The sequence below is a fragment of the Clinocottus analis genome, unplaced genomic scaffold (genome assembly GCF_023055335.1).
Source record: "Clinocottus analis isolate CAN_PGR_092001 unplaced genomic scaffold, fCliAna1.0.p SCAF_1, whole genome shotgun sequence".
Taxonomy (NCBI): Eukaryota; Metazoa; Chordata; class Actinopteri; order Perciformes; family Cottidae; genus Clinocottus; species Clinocottus analis.
Window position 1 is genome coordinate 7813304 of NW_027175820.1, and position 16226 is coordinate 7829529.

Genomic DNA, 16226 nt, shown 5'->3' on the forward strand with positions numbered 1-16226 from the left:
ACTTTGAGTCTGCATATTTTGTATGAAAGGTGCTAAACAAAGTATAATTATTATAAATAATAATATTGTTATTATTGTTATTATTATTATTATTGATAATAATAATAATCATAATCATATTTCACTCTCACAAGCAAAGTAGAGCAGAAAGAAGCATTTTTCTTTTTTTCATAATCAATTAGGTGATTTAGATTCTATAAATGTTGCTAATAAATGACTGTATTTCCTTAAACTGAAATTAAAACCAGGTGAGGCTTTTATTTTTATTTTTGTCACGTATTTGTTTTCTGCCTTACAGTTTTCTGTTAGAAAATGAAAGCTACAATAAATAATCTTTATATATATTTACATTTCCTGTCCTCTCCAGAACTTGATCTCTGCAGCAACCGGCATGAACCTGACGACTGTGGACGACCCCATCCAAAGGAAGTTTCTGCCCAGCTTCCTGCGCGGCGTGGCCGAAGAGAACAAGCTCGTCACCTCACCCAACTTCGTAGTCACTCAGGCTCTGGTGGCCCTGCTAGCAGACAAAGGGGCCCGACTCAGACCCGCGTACGACAAGGCCGACATGGAGAAAAGAGGTTTGTAGACCCGGAGCAGCTGCAGGCTGAAACAAGGAGCTCGTGCTCCGTGTCGTTCGGTCAATCATGGTTCATATTTGTCTTATTTAACCCTAACCATAACACATTGTATTCATTATTTAAGCCAAATCATGTACTTGTATCCTTAAAAAATGTGTCAAAATAACTTTTTTTTTATATTGTAAATGATCCCAAACAGGACAGTTCACTCCAAAATCAAAAACAGATGTTTTTTCTATTCCTTTTCCCTCTTTTGATTTTTTACCTTTTTTATTTTATCAATCTAAATAGTTCAGTCGAAAGAAAATAGTTCCTGCATGAAACTTATTTCTGAAAAGAGATATTGCAGTTTAGCAAATTAGTTTATTAGTTTAGTGAATGTATTTTTGGGGGGCTTTTTGCCTCACAAGCCGACGGCCACAGAGTCCCGTTATATCAACAATAATTTACACCAAAACAATCAAACTGATAAACGACAGAGGACAAATATTTTTGATTTTTGGGTGAGCTGTTCCTACAGACTGCGTCATTATATTCTTGCTTCTGTCCCATTGTGTTTGATGTTAATGAAATGTTTTTTTTTTGTTTTTTTTTGAATCATCGATTGTTTGATACATCAGTGATCTCTGTTTCAGCTTCTCTGCACACATGACTCATGTCTTGTTTCTCTCTGGGGTCACTCCTGGGTTGTTTTCTGTTTTGTCGTTTCTGTTCTCTCACTCACCCGGTCCACCCTGTCACCCTCTGTTCCGTGTCGAGCAGGTCTAATTGCGCATTTGTATGCCCACCCTTCCCATAATCCCTCCGCTGTAGGGCCTCTGGAGCTGGCCAACGCTCTGGCGGCCTGTTGCCTGTCCTCCCGGCTGTCCTCCCAGCACCGGCAGTGGGCCGCCCAGCAGCTTGTCCGTACGCTGGCCGCCCACGACCGCGACAACAACCACAGTCGGCCACAGACCTTCGCAGACATGGCGGGGGACCTGCGGAAGTGCTCCTTCATCAAGCTGGAGGCTCACCAGAGCAGAGTGAGGCCCCTCATCACACTTCCCTGAGCTGCAGAACGCTGCACACTGACCTGTGACCTCCTCCTCCTCCGTCTCCTCTTCCTCTTCATCTTCCTCATTCTCCTCTCCTCTTCCTCCTCCTCTTTTTCCTCCGTCTCTTCATCTTCCTTCTCCTCCTCCTCTTCCTCCTCCTCCTTCTCCTCCTCCTCTTCTTCCTCCTCCTTCTCCTCCTCTATCTCCGTCTTCTCATCCTTCTCCTCCCTCTCTTACTCATCCTCCGTCTCCATTCCTCCTCGTCCTTCTCCACCTCCGTCTCCTCTTCCTCCTCCTCCTTCTCCTCATCTTCCTCCTCCTCCTTTTCCTCCTCTTTCTCCTTTGTCTCCTCTTCCTCCTACTTCTCTTTCTCCTCCTACTCCGTCTCCTCTTCCTCCCCCCCTCCTCTTCTTCCTGCTCTTCCTCCTTCTCTTTCCACCCTACCCCAATGTTTTAATATATAACGTGTTGGGTGTAAAAGTATGTCTGCTTCACTCAGGTCATCACGTGCGGGTGGTGCAGTAAGAAAGGCCTGCTGGCTACAAGTGGCAATGATGGGACGGTGAGGATGTGGAACGTCACCAAGAACCAGTACACCCTCCAGCAGACGTGCATCTTCAACAAGGAGTAAGGCTCCAACCCCACAGTCCACCTGCACTGACCTCTGTGTGGTCATTACACCAGACACCAGAAACCTTTAACCAGACCAGTGTTCCCTCTAAGCTGTGTGCGTTCGCGGCCGCGCAGGTCAGTCGAAGTGGCCGCGCAATACATTTTTCAGACCGCACAAACAATTTTTTTTCAGCAGTTCAAAATCTTTTTTGAACCGCCAAAAAAATCTTTGATGTGACGTGTTGAGTCTTCTTGGCCAATCAGCTTCCCGTTTTTCGACACACGCTCTCTGTACATCCGCTTGCACTCTGTACCTCTGCTAGCGCTCTGCCTCCGTTAGCACCCCCCAACCCGCTGTCCTCCTCCGGGCGCCAGGAGTAAGCTCGCCGAGAGCGCCACATGAGCTCAGGCCGTTGCTGTTTAGGCTACTCTTGGCGGGCCCTGCTCCAGCAGTTATAAGAAAGGCAGAGCAGGTGCCCCAGAAAAATGTCTGCCTAACGTTCAAACATGAGTGGCTAGATGAAATAGTCCAAACTGACACAGGTAGGATGAAACTTTCAGACATATATTACATGTTTTGTAGCCTAGTTTGTTGCAAACCACTCCAGTTATTAAATTGTTTAGATAGGTTAAGCTTACGAAAAATGACACTGTCAATTTAATAAGCCTATAATTATTGTTAAGCACTGCATTATTATTTTTCTTTCAATGAATTTCCACTTAAATGTTGTACCCGTTGAAAAATGACTAAACACCTTTGATACTTATATATATATATATATAAAGAGAGAGAGAGAGAGAAAGAGAGAGAGAGAGAGAGAGAGAGAGAGAGATAATTATAGAAAAGAAAATAATTGCTAAAATTAGAGGAAACGTTGCACCATAAACTAGACACCAGTAACCAGACACGAGAGACCAGTAACCAGACACGAGAGACCAGTAATCAGACACCAGATATCAGAAACCAGTTATCAGACACCAGACATCAAAAACCAGACACCAGACATCAGAAACCAGACACCAGTCACCATATAAAGTATAAAGTATGCAGTTAACGCATGATCAAATAATTAACGTTGTTAATTGATTGAAAAGTTAACGCGTTAACTTGCGCAGCCCTAATCTATATATAAGATGAATGGTCATTTCTCAACATATTCGACTCCATATCAAGTAACACGACTTAAACTATTAATTATAAAAATGTGTATATCTTTTGGGCCGGTCAAAGTGGAAAAAATTGAACTGATTAATTGCATAATGCGCCAATATCAATAATGAAGTCAAAACTAGTGTACTGCCGGTAGACTGACCGCGTGTAAGAGCTTTGTAAGGCGCAGCGGCTTGCGGTAGCACCGCTGCACTGCTGCACTTTGAGAACAAAAACTACATAACAATACGTGCTTTCACGTCAGGCTCAAGTCTGCAAGTCGTCAACACTGGCTGTCGGTGAGTCTATGGAAGTGCGCACGTACATAAATCTCCTTCAAAATAAAAGCAGTAATGTTATATTGCATTCATGGCATACATCTTAATTATTTAATTTTCATTTTTGATTGACCTTACGCGGGCCGGACTAGGAGAGCCGTAAGACGATTTAAAGTTCAGCACCTGATAATACCCTCCCAATGCAATTTTTTTTAAAAAATGCAGTTAACGCATAATGTATGTCGTTAAAACATTCAAAAGTTAACGCTGCAGTAATTTGCGCCGCCCTGAAATGTAATATATGCATAAGAAAGAAATGTAAAAGAATGCATTTTGGCACAATTAAACGGGGAACAATCATGGTGGAGAAATCAAAACTGAAATTTGACAGTCTCTAACAACTACTGTTGTTGAGTCACAAAATGTAATTTTAAGATGTTTTCTGGCAAGAAGTCAGGTGTTTAAGTTTCGAATCTGTGGTCGGTATGTCAAAAATCAGCCGACTAAAGAGTTACCGACGGTTTTAAGTCCTGCTCGCGGGAGCGATGAGCCGGGCAGCGGGCACGTCACCGCCCTCTGCTGCCGGCTGAAAGAGACCTGAACGCGGCAGGATTTTTTTTAATGATTCGCTGGCTCCGAGCTCTCCGTAGAGGTTATGAGGATCTAACGAGCGATCTTTATTAGTTTATTATTTATTCACAGTAACGTTACGTCAGTTTGACGGAGGGAAAGGTTAAGATTTATGACTTAAGAATTTAATTCAACTTTTGAGCCACAGGCCGTTTACTCAATACCAATACGGTAATATGTACTGTTGTGTGCGCGCTATAACCAGCATGCAATTCGACTTTGTAATTTTATAAATGTACAACTATTAGTGTTACACACGGTTTGTGTCACAAAGTGGTGTGTTGTTTAACCCTGTTAAAGAGTGTTAGTTGTGGGTTATAAATAGTTGTCATAAAGTTAAATATACAACTAAAATTTGAACCATGACTGGAGTTAGAACCCTGACAGATAAGTATCCCGCTGCGCTTTCAACTTTAATCTGTAAATTGTTAAAGATGTGACCTTTACTTATTGCAGTCTATCACTGCTAGTTGACCACACAGTTGTGTAGCTGGCTGGCTGTGAAACTGTCAGAATATTACAAAATACTGTGATATGAATTTTGGGCCACACCGCCCAGCACTATTTCACCAGTGTATAGATAATCAGGTGTCTATATTCATGTATTGGTGTCTACATTTATGTTGTGTAACATTGTGCGGTTGTGTAAGTGGGAAAAAATTTTATAACATGTTTCCCAGAACAACTTTATACGGTCCCAACGCATCAAATGTTTTTTGACTTTAGCTTCCAAGTGACCAGTTAAGAGCGTTCAGTATTCTGTGTCTTCAGTAATGGATCCTCAGAAGACGGCATGTCGGGTCTGGGCTCTCCCAGCGACCCGTGCATGTCCCCTCTGGCATGGAGCGTCACTGGGAGGTACTTGGCGTCCGCCATGGAGAAAATGGTCAACATCTGGCAGGTTAATGGTAAGTGTATTCTTTATTGATTTAACTAGCTCCTCTGGGCTGTTCTTCTGTTTCATTGTATTATATGTTAATGATAAGCTCCATTTGTCTATTTACTGTTACTTATGTAACAGTAAATAGAAACACTGACTATGAAGGGTGGAGCTTGAGGCCGTCTTCAGTACATTTAGTACATCCATCATCCATCCATTTTCCACTGCTTATCCGGGGTCGGGTCGCGGTGGCAGCACACCCAGCATTTAGTACATTTTAAAGTTAAATGCATCAATCTGGTTCCTTTTAAAGCTGAATGAAGAAAAACTTTGTAAACAACATGGTGCTTCACAAGTACTCTACTTAAGTACAGATATAAGGTACTTGTACTTTACTTGAGTATTTCCATTTTATGCAGCTATATACTTTTAGTCCATTACATCTCAGAGGGAAATATTATACTTTTAATTTCATTACATTTATTGGACAGTAGTCCTTACTAGTTGGGTTATTTTGCAGATTCACATTCTTAATACAAATTATGAATTAACTAATGAACTCTGTGTTATTGAGTAATATATGCCTAAATATTTAGTGTTTAAAGTATTTAACGTTTTTGTGATTCCCACCATCTGTGCTTTTCAAATAATAGAATCAAGAAAATTGAAATCCCTTGAAATTGAAAAACAGGATTGCTCTATCAGACAGAAACTAATACGATGTGCAATCACTTTGTTAGAACAATGCTAATGAAGTTCTATCTGTGCAAAAAATAACTAACATTTGGCAAAAAAAATGCTCATTGTGGCTTCAAATAACCTGTTTTGCACTGAATAGATTTTCAAGATAAAAACAATAATGTTCAACCTCTGCAAAACAGAATGAGTGCAGATGTGTGCGAATCACATATCAGTTTTAGTGGCTGCAGTGAGCTGCTTTACTTTATAAATGGGGTTGTAGACTTGATACGGTCGCTCTCAATTCATGCTCAATGTCCTCCTCTTCCTCCTCCTCTGTCTCCTCTTCTTCATCCTCCTCTTCCCTCTCTTCTTTATCCATTTTTTTCTCTTCTTCTTCTTCTTCTTCTTCTTGTACTCCTCCTCTTCCTCCTCTTCCTGCTCTTCCTCTTCCTGCTCTTCCTTCTCTGTCTCCTCCTCCTTTTTGTCCTCCTCCTCTTCATCCTCCTCTGAAGGTGGTAAAGGTCTCCTGGACGTGCAGCCCCATTGGGTGTCGGCGCTGGCTTGGCCTGAAGAGGAGGTTGAGTCCTTGTGGTGCGGGGAACCCAAAGACCTGCTGCTGGTGGGCCGGATGGACGGCTCTCTGGGCCTCATCGAGGTGCTGGACTCCTCCAGCATGCAGCGCACTGAGCTGGAGCACTGCTACCGGAAGGACGGTACGTAAACTTGTGTTATTTTGAGGTGAGCGGTTTGCACATGTTGGATGAAGGTGATGATGATGTGTTCTCCCTCCTCTCTCAGTGGCTGTGATGCACATCGCCTGGTACAGTGAGAACCGGCCGTTTGCGGTGGGCTACGCGGACGGAAAGCTGCTTATCGGGTCCAAGGAGCCCTTAGAGAAAGGAGCCATCGTGGTCATCGATGCCCACAAGGTGAACGGCTTCCACTCGTTCTACTTTTTTGCAACTCTTCTCTGTAGAGATTACGTTGAAGAGATGAAACTTACAGTTCCTAATGATCTGCATCGGTTTCTTGTAAGAACAGTAGCATGGCATTGTTATTTTTAAGAACTATGTTAAGTAGTCTATTTTAAATAGTTTTTTTGTCATCATAAATCAGTTTTGAGTTCTCTGGACTGAATCTCTCTTTGCGTGTCATAAAGGACTCGATCACCAGCATGAAGTGGAGTCCCAACGGTCAGATCCTGCTGACCTGTGCCAAAGAGGAGATGGTGAAGCTATGGGCCAGTCCGGACTCTCACTCCGGCTCCGGCTGGCGCTGCCTGCAGAGTCTCAGACACCCGTCCCCGGTTAACGGCGTGGCGTGGTGCGGCCTGCTGGGACGCGGCCCGAAGCCGCTCAGCATGTTAGCCATGTAGGTCGTTCTCAAGCGCCCGGACCTGATTATACTCACTGTGTTTGTGTTTATGAGGCGTTCACCGGCGCACTCACGTTGCCTTCATCCTTTTTAAACTCGGCATGCATACAATTTCTTGTGGCTCGGTCGGTGTTCATGTGTTTTTTTGTTTGCAGATGCTGCCAGAACGGCCATGTCTCCGTCTGGACTGTTCCTCAGAACATCTCCAACTTCCCAGATTGCTCTGAGTCCGAGGGATGGTGGGAGAATGAATCCAAACATAAATACACGGTACTTCTGAGATATTGATCCTATAACGTAGACGAGGTCACGGTTTATTTCCAATTCCTGGATATTTGGGGAATGTTGAAGGGTTTGTTCTTCTTTTAGCGTCTAAACATTTCTGACCCAAAACCTGCAGATTAATACCAACTGATGACCCTGTTTTATTCTCACCTGTTCCGCGTACCTGCTGCCTTTGTGTTGCTGTCGCCTCAGCGGTCGGGCCAAGGAGCAACGTGTGTGTTCCAGCTGAAGGGCCACATCACCCCGGTGAGAACGCTGGCCTTCAGCCCCGACGGTCTGGCCCTGGCCTCTGGAGGCGTGGGGGGCCTCATGAACATCTGGTCCCTGCGGGTAAGAAACTCACACAGGAGACCTGTAAATACTGCAGGTAGGAGTAACACAGATGTGTAACTGTGTGTGTGTGTGCGTGTAACAGGACGGGTCGGTGCTCCAGACAGTGGTAGCCGGTTCAGGTGCGATCCAGAATATTGTCTGGATCCCAGATGTTGGCGTTGCTGTGTGCTCCAACAGGTCCAAGGTACCACATCTTTAAACCCCCTATTATGTTTTCCGCTGCATCACTACAATAAGATGGATATTTATTTACTCTCTGCTCCCCTGTTTTTCCAGGACGTTCTGGTTGTTAACTGCTCCAAAGAGTTCATGGCATCCAACCATGTGCTTGCAACTTGCCGTACGGCCCTGAAGAAGCAGGGAGTGGTCGGCCTCAACATGGCGCCCTGCATGAGGGCCTTCCTGGAGAGACTTCCCGTCATGCTGCAGGAGCAGTACGCCTACGAGAAGGTACGCGCATATACAGTGCTTTTTCAACATTTTGTTATGTTTCAGCCTTATTCAAAAATTCATTAAATTATTTTTTCTTCCTCAACATTCTACAAACAACACCCCATATTGACAAAGTGAAAAATGTTTTTTGCTAATTTTTGCAAATCTATTAAAAATAAAGAATGAAAATATAACATGTACATAAGTACTCACTGCCTTTGCCATGATGCTCAAAATTGAGTTCAGGTGCATCCTGTTTCCACTGTTCATCCTTGAGATGTTCCTACAACTTGATTGGAGTCCACTTGTGCTAAATCTAGTTGATTGGACATGATTTAGAAATGCACACACTTGTCTATATAAGGCCCCACAGTTGACAGTGCATGTCAGAGCACAAACCAAGCCATGAAGTTCAAGGAATTATCTGTCGACCTCAGAGTCAGAATTATATCGAGGCACAGATTCGATGAAGGGTACAGAAACATTTCTGCAGCATTGAAGGCCCTAATGAGCACAGTGGCCCTCATCATATGGAAATGGAAGACGTTTGGAACCACAAGTACTCTTCCTAGAGTTCTCTGCCCAGCCAAACTAAGCGATCGGGAGATAAGGGCTCTAGTCAGGGAAGTGACCAGGAACCCTATGGTCACTCTGACATCTCCAACGTTATTCCCTGGTGAGAGGGGTACCTTCCAGAAGGACAACCATCTCTCCAGCACTCCACCAAGCAGGCATGTTTGATAGTGGCCATACGGAAGCCACTCCTTGATAAAAAAGGACATGACAGCCTGCCTAGAGTTTGCAAAAAGGCACCTGAAGGGCTCTCAGAGCATGATAAACAAAATTATTTGGTGTGATGAAACAAAGATTGAACTCTTTGGTTTGAATGCCAAGCGTCATGTCTGGAGGAAACCAGGCACTGCTCATCACAATGCCAATACCATCCCTACAGTGAAGCATGGTGGTGGCAGCATCATGCTGCGGGGATGTTTTTCATCAGGAGGAACTGTGAGTCAAGTCAGAATTGAGGAAAAGATGAATGCAGAAATGTACAGAGACATCCTCGAAAACCTGCTCCAGAGCACTCTGGACCTCAGTTTGGGGCGACAGTTAATCTTCCAACAGGACAACAACCCGAAGCACACAGCCAAGACAACAAAGGAGTGGTTTCAGAAGAACTCTGTGAATGTCCTTGAGTGGCCCAGACAGAGCCCTGGCTTGACCCCGAGTGAACATCTTTGCAAAGAAGAATGGGAGAAACTGCCCACAAATAGGTGTGCCAAGCTTGTAGCATCATACTAAAGAATGCTTGAGGCTGTAATTGCTGCCAAAGATGCTTTAAAAAAGTAGTGAGCAAAGGCTGTGAGTACAAGTTTTATTTAATAAATTTGGAAAAAATTTGATTAGGCATGGAGTCATGGGGTGTTGTGTGTAGAGTATTGATGAAAAAAATGAATTTAATGAATTTTGAAATGAGGCTGAAACATAACAAAATGTGGAAAAAAAATGAAGCACTGTGAATACTTTCCAAATAATATTTTGATATTGCAAAAACAAAATGACATATACATTTTTTTTTTATTTGGTTGGACCGTCTTTAGCTTTGATTACGGCACTCATTTGCTGTGGCATTGTTTCGATAAGCTTCTGCAATGTTACAAGATTTATTTCCATCCAGTGTTACATTCATTTTTCACCAAGATCTTCTATTGATGATGGTAGAGTCTGACCGCTGCGCAAAGCCTTGTCTAGCACATCCCAAAGAATCTCAATCGGGTTAAGGTCTGAACTCCATGTGTGAAAATTATGTGTCATGCTCCCTGAACCACTCTTTCACAATTTGAGCCCGATGAATCCTGGCATTGTCATCTTGGAATATGCCTGTGCCATCAGGGAAGAAAACATCAATTGATGTAATAACCTGGTCGTTGCTGAACTGACCAACTGCAGCAACCCCAGATATCACTGCCCCCACAGGCTTGTCCAGTAGGCAGTAGTAGTTAAATCCAGGTGGCGACTTTTTTTTTGGCCAGGCAGTGTATGTATGTATGTATGAATGATATGAATTTACATATATTTCAGACATTTTTATAGATTTCCATATTGTTTAGAATATGTTTAGCACATTTTTCGGGCAGTTTAAAAAAAAAAAAATTTGGATATTTAAAATGAAAATAATTCAGACCGGTTTGACCCATTTTATTTCACATATTTTACTTGATATTGAGATTAGTGAGATTACGCTACATCATTGCCAGCTGTTAATGATGTTTCCTTTGGCTCCGCCCTCTCCAGCCACACGTGGTGTGCGGCGAGCAGCTGGTCCACAGCCCTTACATGCAGTGCCTGGCCTCGCTAGCTGTGGGGCTCCACCTGGACCAGCTCCTGTGCCGGCCCCCTGTGCCACCCAGCCTCCGGCACTGCCCGCCAGAGTCTGGCCTGGCCGTCTGGTGCGCCGGGGAGTGGGCTTGGCTAGACTGCTTCTCTACCACTGTGAAGGCGGCGGAAGCCCTTGCTCGAGGCGCCACGTTCTCCGAGTCGTTCTCCGTTCCCGACCTGGAGCCCGTGCCCAGAGATGAGATGGCTCTGCTCATGGTGAGGGAGCTGCTGCTGTTAATTACCTAATGATAATACATATAATAACAAGTGTGCTCTCTGTTCTCCCAGGACAACAGTAAATGGGCGTCTGGTCTGGATGAACAGATCATGTCCTGGGCCACCTCCAGACCGGAGGTAATTCAGATCCACACCAAATCAGCTTCATTATCTGTGTTCATGCTCAGACGATACGTGTGTGTGTGTGTGTGTGTGTGTGTGTGTGTGTGTGTGTGTGTGTGTGTATATATGTGTATATAAATATATATATATATATATATATATATATATATATATATATATATATATATATATGTGTGTATATATATATATATATATATATATATATATATATATATATGTATATATATATATATATATATATATATATATATATATTTATGTGTGTGCCTGTGTGTGTGTGTTTGCAGGACTGGCACCTCGGGGGGAAGTGTGATGTGTACCTGTGGGGTGCGGGGCGACATGGCCAGCTGGCGGAGGCCGGCAGGAACATCCTTATTCCCATGACCGCGCCATCCTTCTCTCAGGCACAACAGGTATGCAGACGCGTTATGTGTGTGTTCACGGTGTGTGATCACGGTGTGTTCACGGTGTTCACGGTGTGTTCACGGTGTTCACAGTGTGTGTTCCCAGTGTATGTGTGTGTTTACAGTGTGTGTTTGCGGTACATGTAAAAACTATAAGAGTTGTGTGATTACTCGTGATTGCAGCTTTGTTGTGAGCTGTCACATGTGGAAACATTTTAAACTAAGTTTTGCTCGCATTCATTTATTTGTATTTATTTATTTAGTTTAATTTTTTATCGATTAACGCGTTTACTTCACAAAAATAGATGCTTTCATCTGGTTTCCTGAGGCGGAATTCATGAGAGTTCAAATAAAATTAATTTTCTCTTAATAACAACAATAAAAACAAATTTGTGCGAAAAAACAAACTGCAGTCAAAGCCTTTGTCAGATTAATTCAAAAATAATATCTGCTCTCTTCCTTCGTTCCTTCCTTCCTTCCTTCCAGGTGGTGTGCGGTCAAAACTGCACTTTTGTGATCCAGCCCAACGGGACCGTATTGGCATGTGGGGAAGGCAGCTACGGCCGCCTGGGGCAGGGCAACTCTGACGACCTGCACGTCCTCACCGTCGTCTCGGCTCTTCAAGGTGGAGCCCAAATATCGCACACACACACACACATACACACACACACACACACACACACACACACACACACACACACACACACACACACTGTGAACAGAATGGATATGCTATAATAACTGATTCACTCATGTGTTTGAGAGACAGACTCACCTGTGTGTCCTCTTAACACAGAGCTGGAGTTTATTTATTATTTTACGACTTAAATCCTATCACAATCTTTTTATTTCATGGAAATTGTAACTTTTCGGCCTTCTTAAAAAACGTCTAATTCAGCGTTGTGTCGTACTTTAGCTCCTCCCTCTCGTGTCACTTCTGGTTGCACGTCTAAAATGCCCAACTGGAGCCTTCTCTCTGTCCTTCAGGTTTTGTGGTGACACAGCTAGTGACGTCGTGCGGCAGCGACGGCCACTCCATGGCGCTGACGGAGAGCGGCGAGGTCTTCAGCTGGGGCGACGGCGACTACGGCAAGCTGGGCCACGGCAACAGCGACCGGCAGCGCCGCCCGAGGCAGATCGAGGCGCTACAGGGGGAGGAGGTGGTGCAGGTCAGTCTCTCTTCAGGGGGGCTGGGCAGTGACGTCTGCTGGTGGTCATGTTCTGCTTCATTTTGCTCTCTGTGTTTTTGTTTTGAAGATGTCCTGTGGGTTCAAACACTCGGCCGTGGTGACGGCGGACGGGAAGCTTTTCACGTTCGGGAACGGTGATTACGGCCGACTGGGTTTGGGCAACACCTCAAACAAGAAGCTCCCGGAGAAGGTCACGGCTCTGGAGGGGTACCAAGTCGGACAGGTAGAGCAGAACGTAGTAGAACGTAGTAGAGAAGCCACGGGTCAGAAACCAGATCAGATCGGCACCAAAGAAAAATCAAGTTTTTTTTTTTCCCCACTGATGCTTATCATTGATTATTTATGATCTTTGTTGTTTGATTGCATCAGCTGGTCTAAGGATCCATCGTTCCTAAAATCACATAAATACTCAGAAGTCATGAAAGTCTAAATACTAAATGTTATTACTGTTACTTTGTCATAGTAATTAATCTATTTTATTTCTTAAAACACATTTTATATTCATTTTTATTGATAATTCATCTCTAATATCTATTTTATGTTCATGTGAACACCTGGCCCTGGCTCTGCTTCTCAGGTGGCATGTGGTTTGAATCACACTTTGGTTGTTTCCGCTGACGGGATGATGGTTTGGGCTTTCGGTGATGGAGACTACGGAAAACTGGGACTCGGTAACTCCACGGCCAAGTCGTCCCCTCAGGTAGGAGCTTAAAAGCTTGAAGCCCTGGCATGATCCGAGTTTGAGTATCAGATACAAAGGTGAAGGTTCACTGAGAGCTCTTGGTTCCTCAGAAGGTGGACGTGTTGTGTGGAATCTGCATCAGCAAAGTGGCGTGTGGAACCCAGTTCTCCGTGGCATTAACCAAAGACGGCAAAGTGTTCACATTCGGCCAAGGTACTGGTCACTCATATATCATAATAATATTATAAATGAATTCACCATCATCAGGAAATTAGTCAACAGTAGTTTTCAAAATCAAATAATAAATTCCTTAAGAAAATCAGCTCAGCTTTACGTCTAATGTTTGGCTACGTAGCATTTATTTTTTACTTTCGTCAGATGTTTTATATAAAAATAAATTGAATGAATTGAGAAAATCCCAAGCAGATGAATCAAACTAAAGTAGTTGTAGGTTATATAATGATAAATACTGTGTGCGTAGTTTTATTAAAGTAATTATAAACAACTTTTTTCAGTATACAAGACACAACTGCAGTATTTTCACAATAATGTTCATATTCAGATCATTTGCATTGTTTTTTCTGTCTTTTACATATAATTTGAATCTAATTTGTGAAGACCGCCTGATTGGCTTACCAGAGGGCCGGGCCAGGAACCACAACCGGCCTCAGCAGGTGCCGGCCCTGTCGGGGGTCCACATTCAGGATGTTGCCGTCGGAGCCGAACACACGCTGGTGCTCTCCACCACGGGAGACGTTTACACCTGGGGCAGCAACTCAGAGGGCCAAGTGAGCTGCTGGACACACTGCCAGCTATTGTGATGTGAAAAATATATGGCATTGACGCTTTTTCGGCCCTGAAGGTTACATGGTCTTACCATCAAAGGGTGAAATAAAGCCCCCCTCACAGTTTAGCGTTATTCACTGCAGAGTAAATAAGGTTGTCTTCATTTGTTTAATAAGACAATAAACTCAGCAAATGTTGTGCTCCGATTCATAAGTTGAAACAATCGGCATGGTGAATTGTTGTGATTTTGAATTTCTCGTTGTGCAGCTCGGACTCGGCCACACGAACCACGTCAGAGAGCCGGCGGCGGCCTCAGCGCTGCAGGGAAAGAACATCTACCAGATCTCTGCCGGACGCTGCCACAGCGCCGCCTGGTCGGCTCCCTCTGTGCCACCTCGCGCTCCAGGTGAGACGCACATGGACACACACACACACACACACACACACACACACACACACACACACACACACACACACACACACACACTGGCATGATGTCTTAGTGGGCTGTTTCGTGGAGTGAACAGCACGTCCTTCTCCTCATCCTCCTCGTCCTCGTCCTCCTCCTCCTCCTCATCATCATCATCATCATCATCATCCTCCTTGTCCTCCTCATACTTGTCCTCCTGCTCATTATCCTACTGTCCAAAGTCCGGCCCACGGCCGGATTTTATACGGCCCACAGCTTCAATTTTAAAATGTATTATTTATGGCCCGCCAGCTCTGTCAGAATAAATAAATCCAAAAAAACGTTAAATATATAATTCCTTCTTTCACCACACGGTGGCCGCACCATTCTAATGTCATCTGGCTCTGTGTCTGTGCCGCAAACCCTTCTCAACCGCAAAACAAAAGAGAAAAGTTGGCGGTGAGGGCCGCCGCCTTCAGGAGCGGTGGGAATTACAATACTTAAATGAAAATCAAGGCAATATTGTTTGTCTGATTGGTAAAGAGACGGTTGCCTTGTTAACGGATTCCAACGTAGAATCACTACGAGTCTAAACATGCTACAACGTACGACAAGCTAACAGGGAGTGAGTGCGCTGAAAAAGTGAAGCAACTCGAAGCTGCCTGGCAGCGCAAAAGCGATTCCTCACGAGAGCCAGTGAGTCAAATGAAAACATCACCAAAGCCAGCTACGAACTGGCCATGCTAATTGTTAAACATGGCAAACCTTTTAATGAAGTTATGTTTATTAAAAACTGTGTCATGATAATGGTGGAGAACGTTTGTCCCGAGAAGAAGCTAGAATTTATGACTGTGCCTGGAACGCAACACCGTAGAGAGGTGAGGACACAGCGTCAGATATTGAAGAGCAATATCTGACGCGGGAGCGGCTTTTGATTATTTCTCATTAGCCTGCGATGAAAGCACGATGCACCGGACACTGCACAACTACTGATTTTTTTAAGAGGAGTTGATGACAACATGAACGTGACAGAGGAGCTGCTTTACCTAAAAAAAAAACATTAAAGCGCAAACCAGAGGAACAGATGTATTCGTTTCTGTTTGTGAAGCTGTTGATGACATGAAACTGCTGTAACATCCGCAGTAATAACGACATTGGTCTCCTTAACTCGCAGGTTTATTACAGCAATGTTCACATTCACGTAACGGAGCTCTTTGCTAACCGTAGCTCAATGCGGAACAGCTAATCCCCCACACTCATGTACAACAACACACGGCACTTCCTCCAAAGCCACCCGCCTCTCCCCCCCCCCCGCCTCTCCCCCCCCCCGCCCCCCTGCTCCACCAATCACAGGCCACAACCCTACGAACGAGCACGCTGCTTCCCTGTGATTCCCCCCTCCCCCTTTCTCTCTCTCCGAAAAGAGCTTGTAAAAGACACGGGCAAAGTTCACTTGTTTTAAAGTTTATTGAAAACAGACCACTTCGCATTACTTTGAACTCCTGTTTAAAATGTTCACGAGGCAACGTTATTTAACTCATAGAAATGTAAGGTATTCTATACAGTTTGTTCATTGTTATCTGACTGAATGAAAGGCAGAATTGGTTACAATATATTATATTTTGTTACATTGTCATTTAAAAAATAAAGATAATTGTGAAAGTGTGTATTTTCATGTAACATTTGTGGTTTAAAAAAATGTCAGAAGAAACTATTGGCCCCCAGGCATCTTTACTTTATGAAATT

General features: G+C 43.9%; 1 protein-coding gene across 7 annotated transcripts in view; it reads left to right on the forward strand.

The window, feature by feature from the left end:
* herc1 (HECT and RLD domain containing E3 ubiquitin protein ligase family member 1) overlaps window positions 1-16226 on the forward strand; it is a 70154-nt gene that overhangs the window by 47158 nt on the left and 6770 nt on the right. For 5 of the 7 annotated variants that reach the window (XM_068578816.1, XM_068578820.1, XM_068578836.1 and 2 more), the window contains 21 exons: window positions 368-581; window positions 1344-1603; window positions 2115-2242; window positions 5057-5193; window positions 6359-6559; window positions 6645-6775; window positions 7006-7217; window positions 7376-7490; window positions 7698-7835; window positions 7921-8022; window positions 8115-8288; window positions 10566-10865; window positions 10938-11003; window positions 11297-11422; window positions 11900-12038; window positions 12401-12582; window positions 12671-12826; window positions 13181-13303; window positions 13396-13498; window positions 13904-14073; window positions 14339-14477. In XM_068578816.1, the coding sequence (XP_068434917.1) occupies window positions 368-581; window positions 1344-1603; window positions 2115-2242; window positions 5057-5193; window positions 6359-6559; window positions 6645-6775; window positions 7006-7217; window positions 7376-7490; window positions 7698-7835; window positions 7921-8022; window positions 8115-8288; window positions 10566-10865; window positions 10938-11003; window positions 11297-11422; window positions 11900-12038; window positions 12401-12582; window positions 12671-12826; window positions 13181-13303; window positions 13396-13498; window positions 13904-14073; window positions 14339-14477 (3316 nt within the window). The remainder of the gene's footprint in view (window positions 1-367; window positions 582-1343; window positions 1604-2114; window positions 2243-5056; window positions 5194-6358; window positions 6560-6644; window positions 6776-7005; window positions 7218-7375; window positions 7491-7697; window positions 7836-7920; window positions 8023-8114; window positions 8289-10565; window positions 10866-10937; window positions 11004-11296; window positions 11423-11899; window positions 12039-12400; window positions 12583-12670; window positions 12827-13180; window positions 13304-13395; window positions 13499-13903; window positions 14074-14338; window positions 14478-16226) is intronic. The other 2 variants (XM_068578842.1, XM_068578861.1) reach the window with 1 other exon arrangement.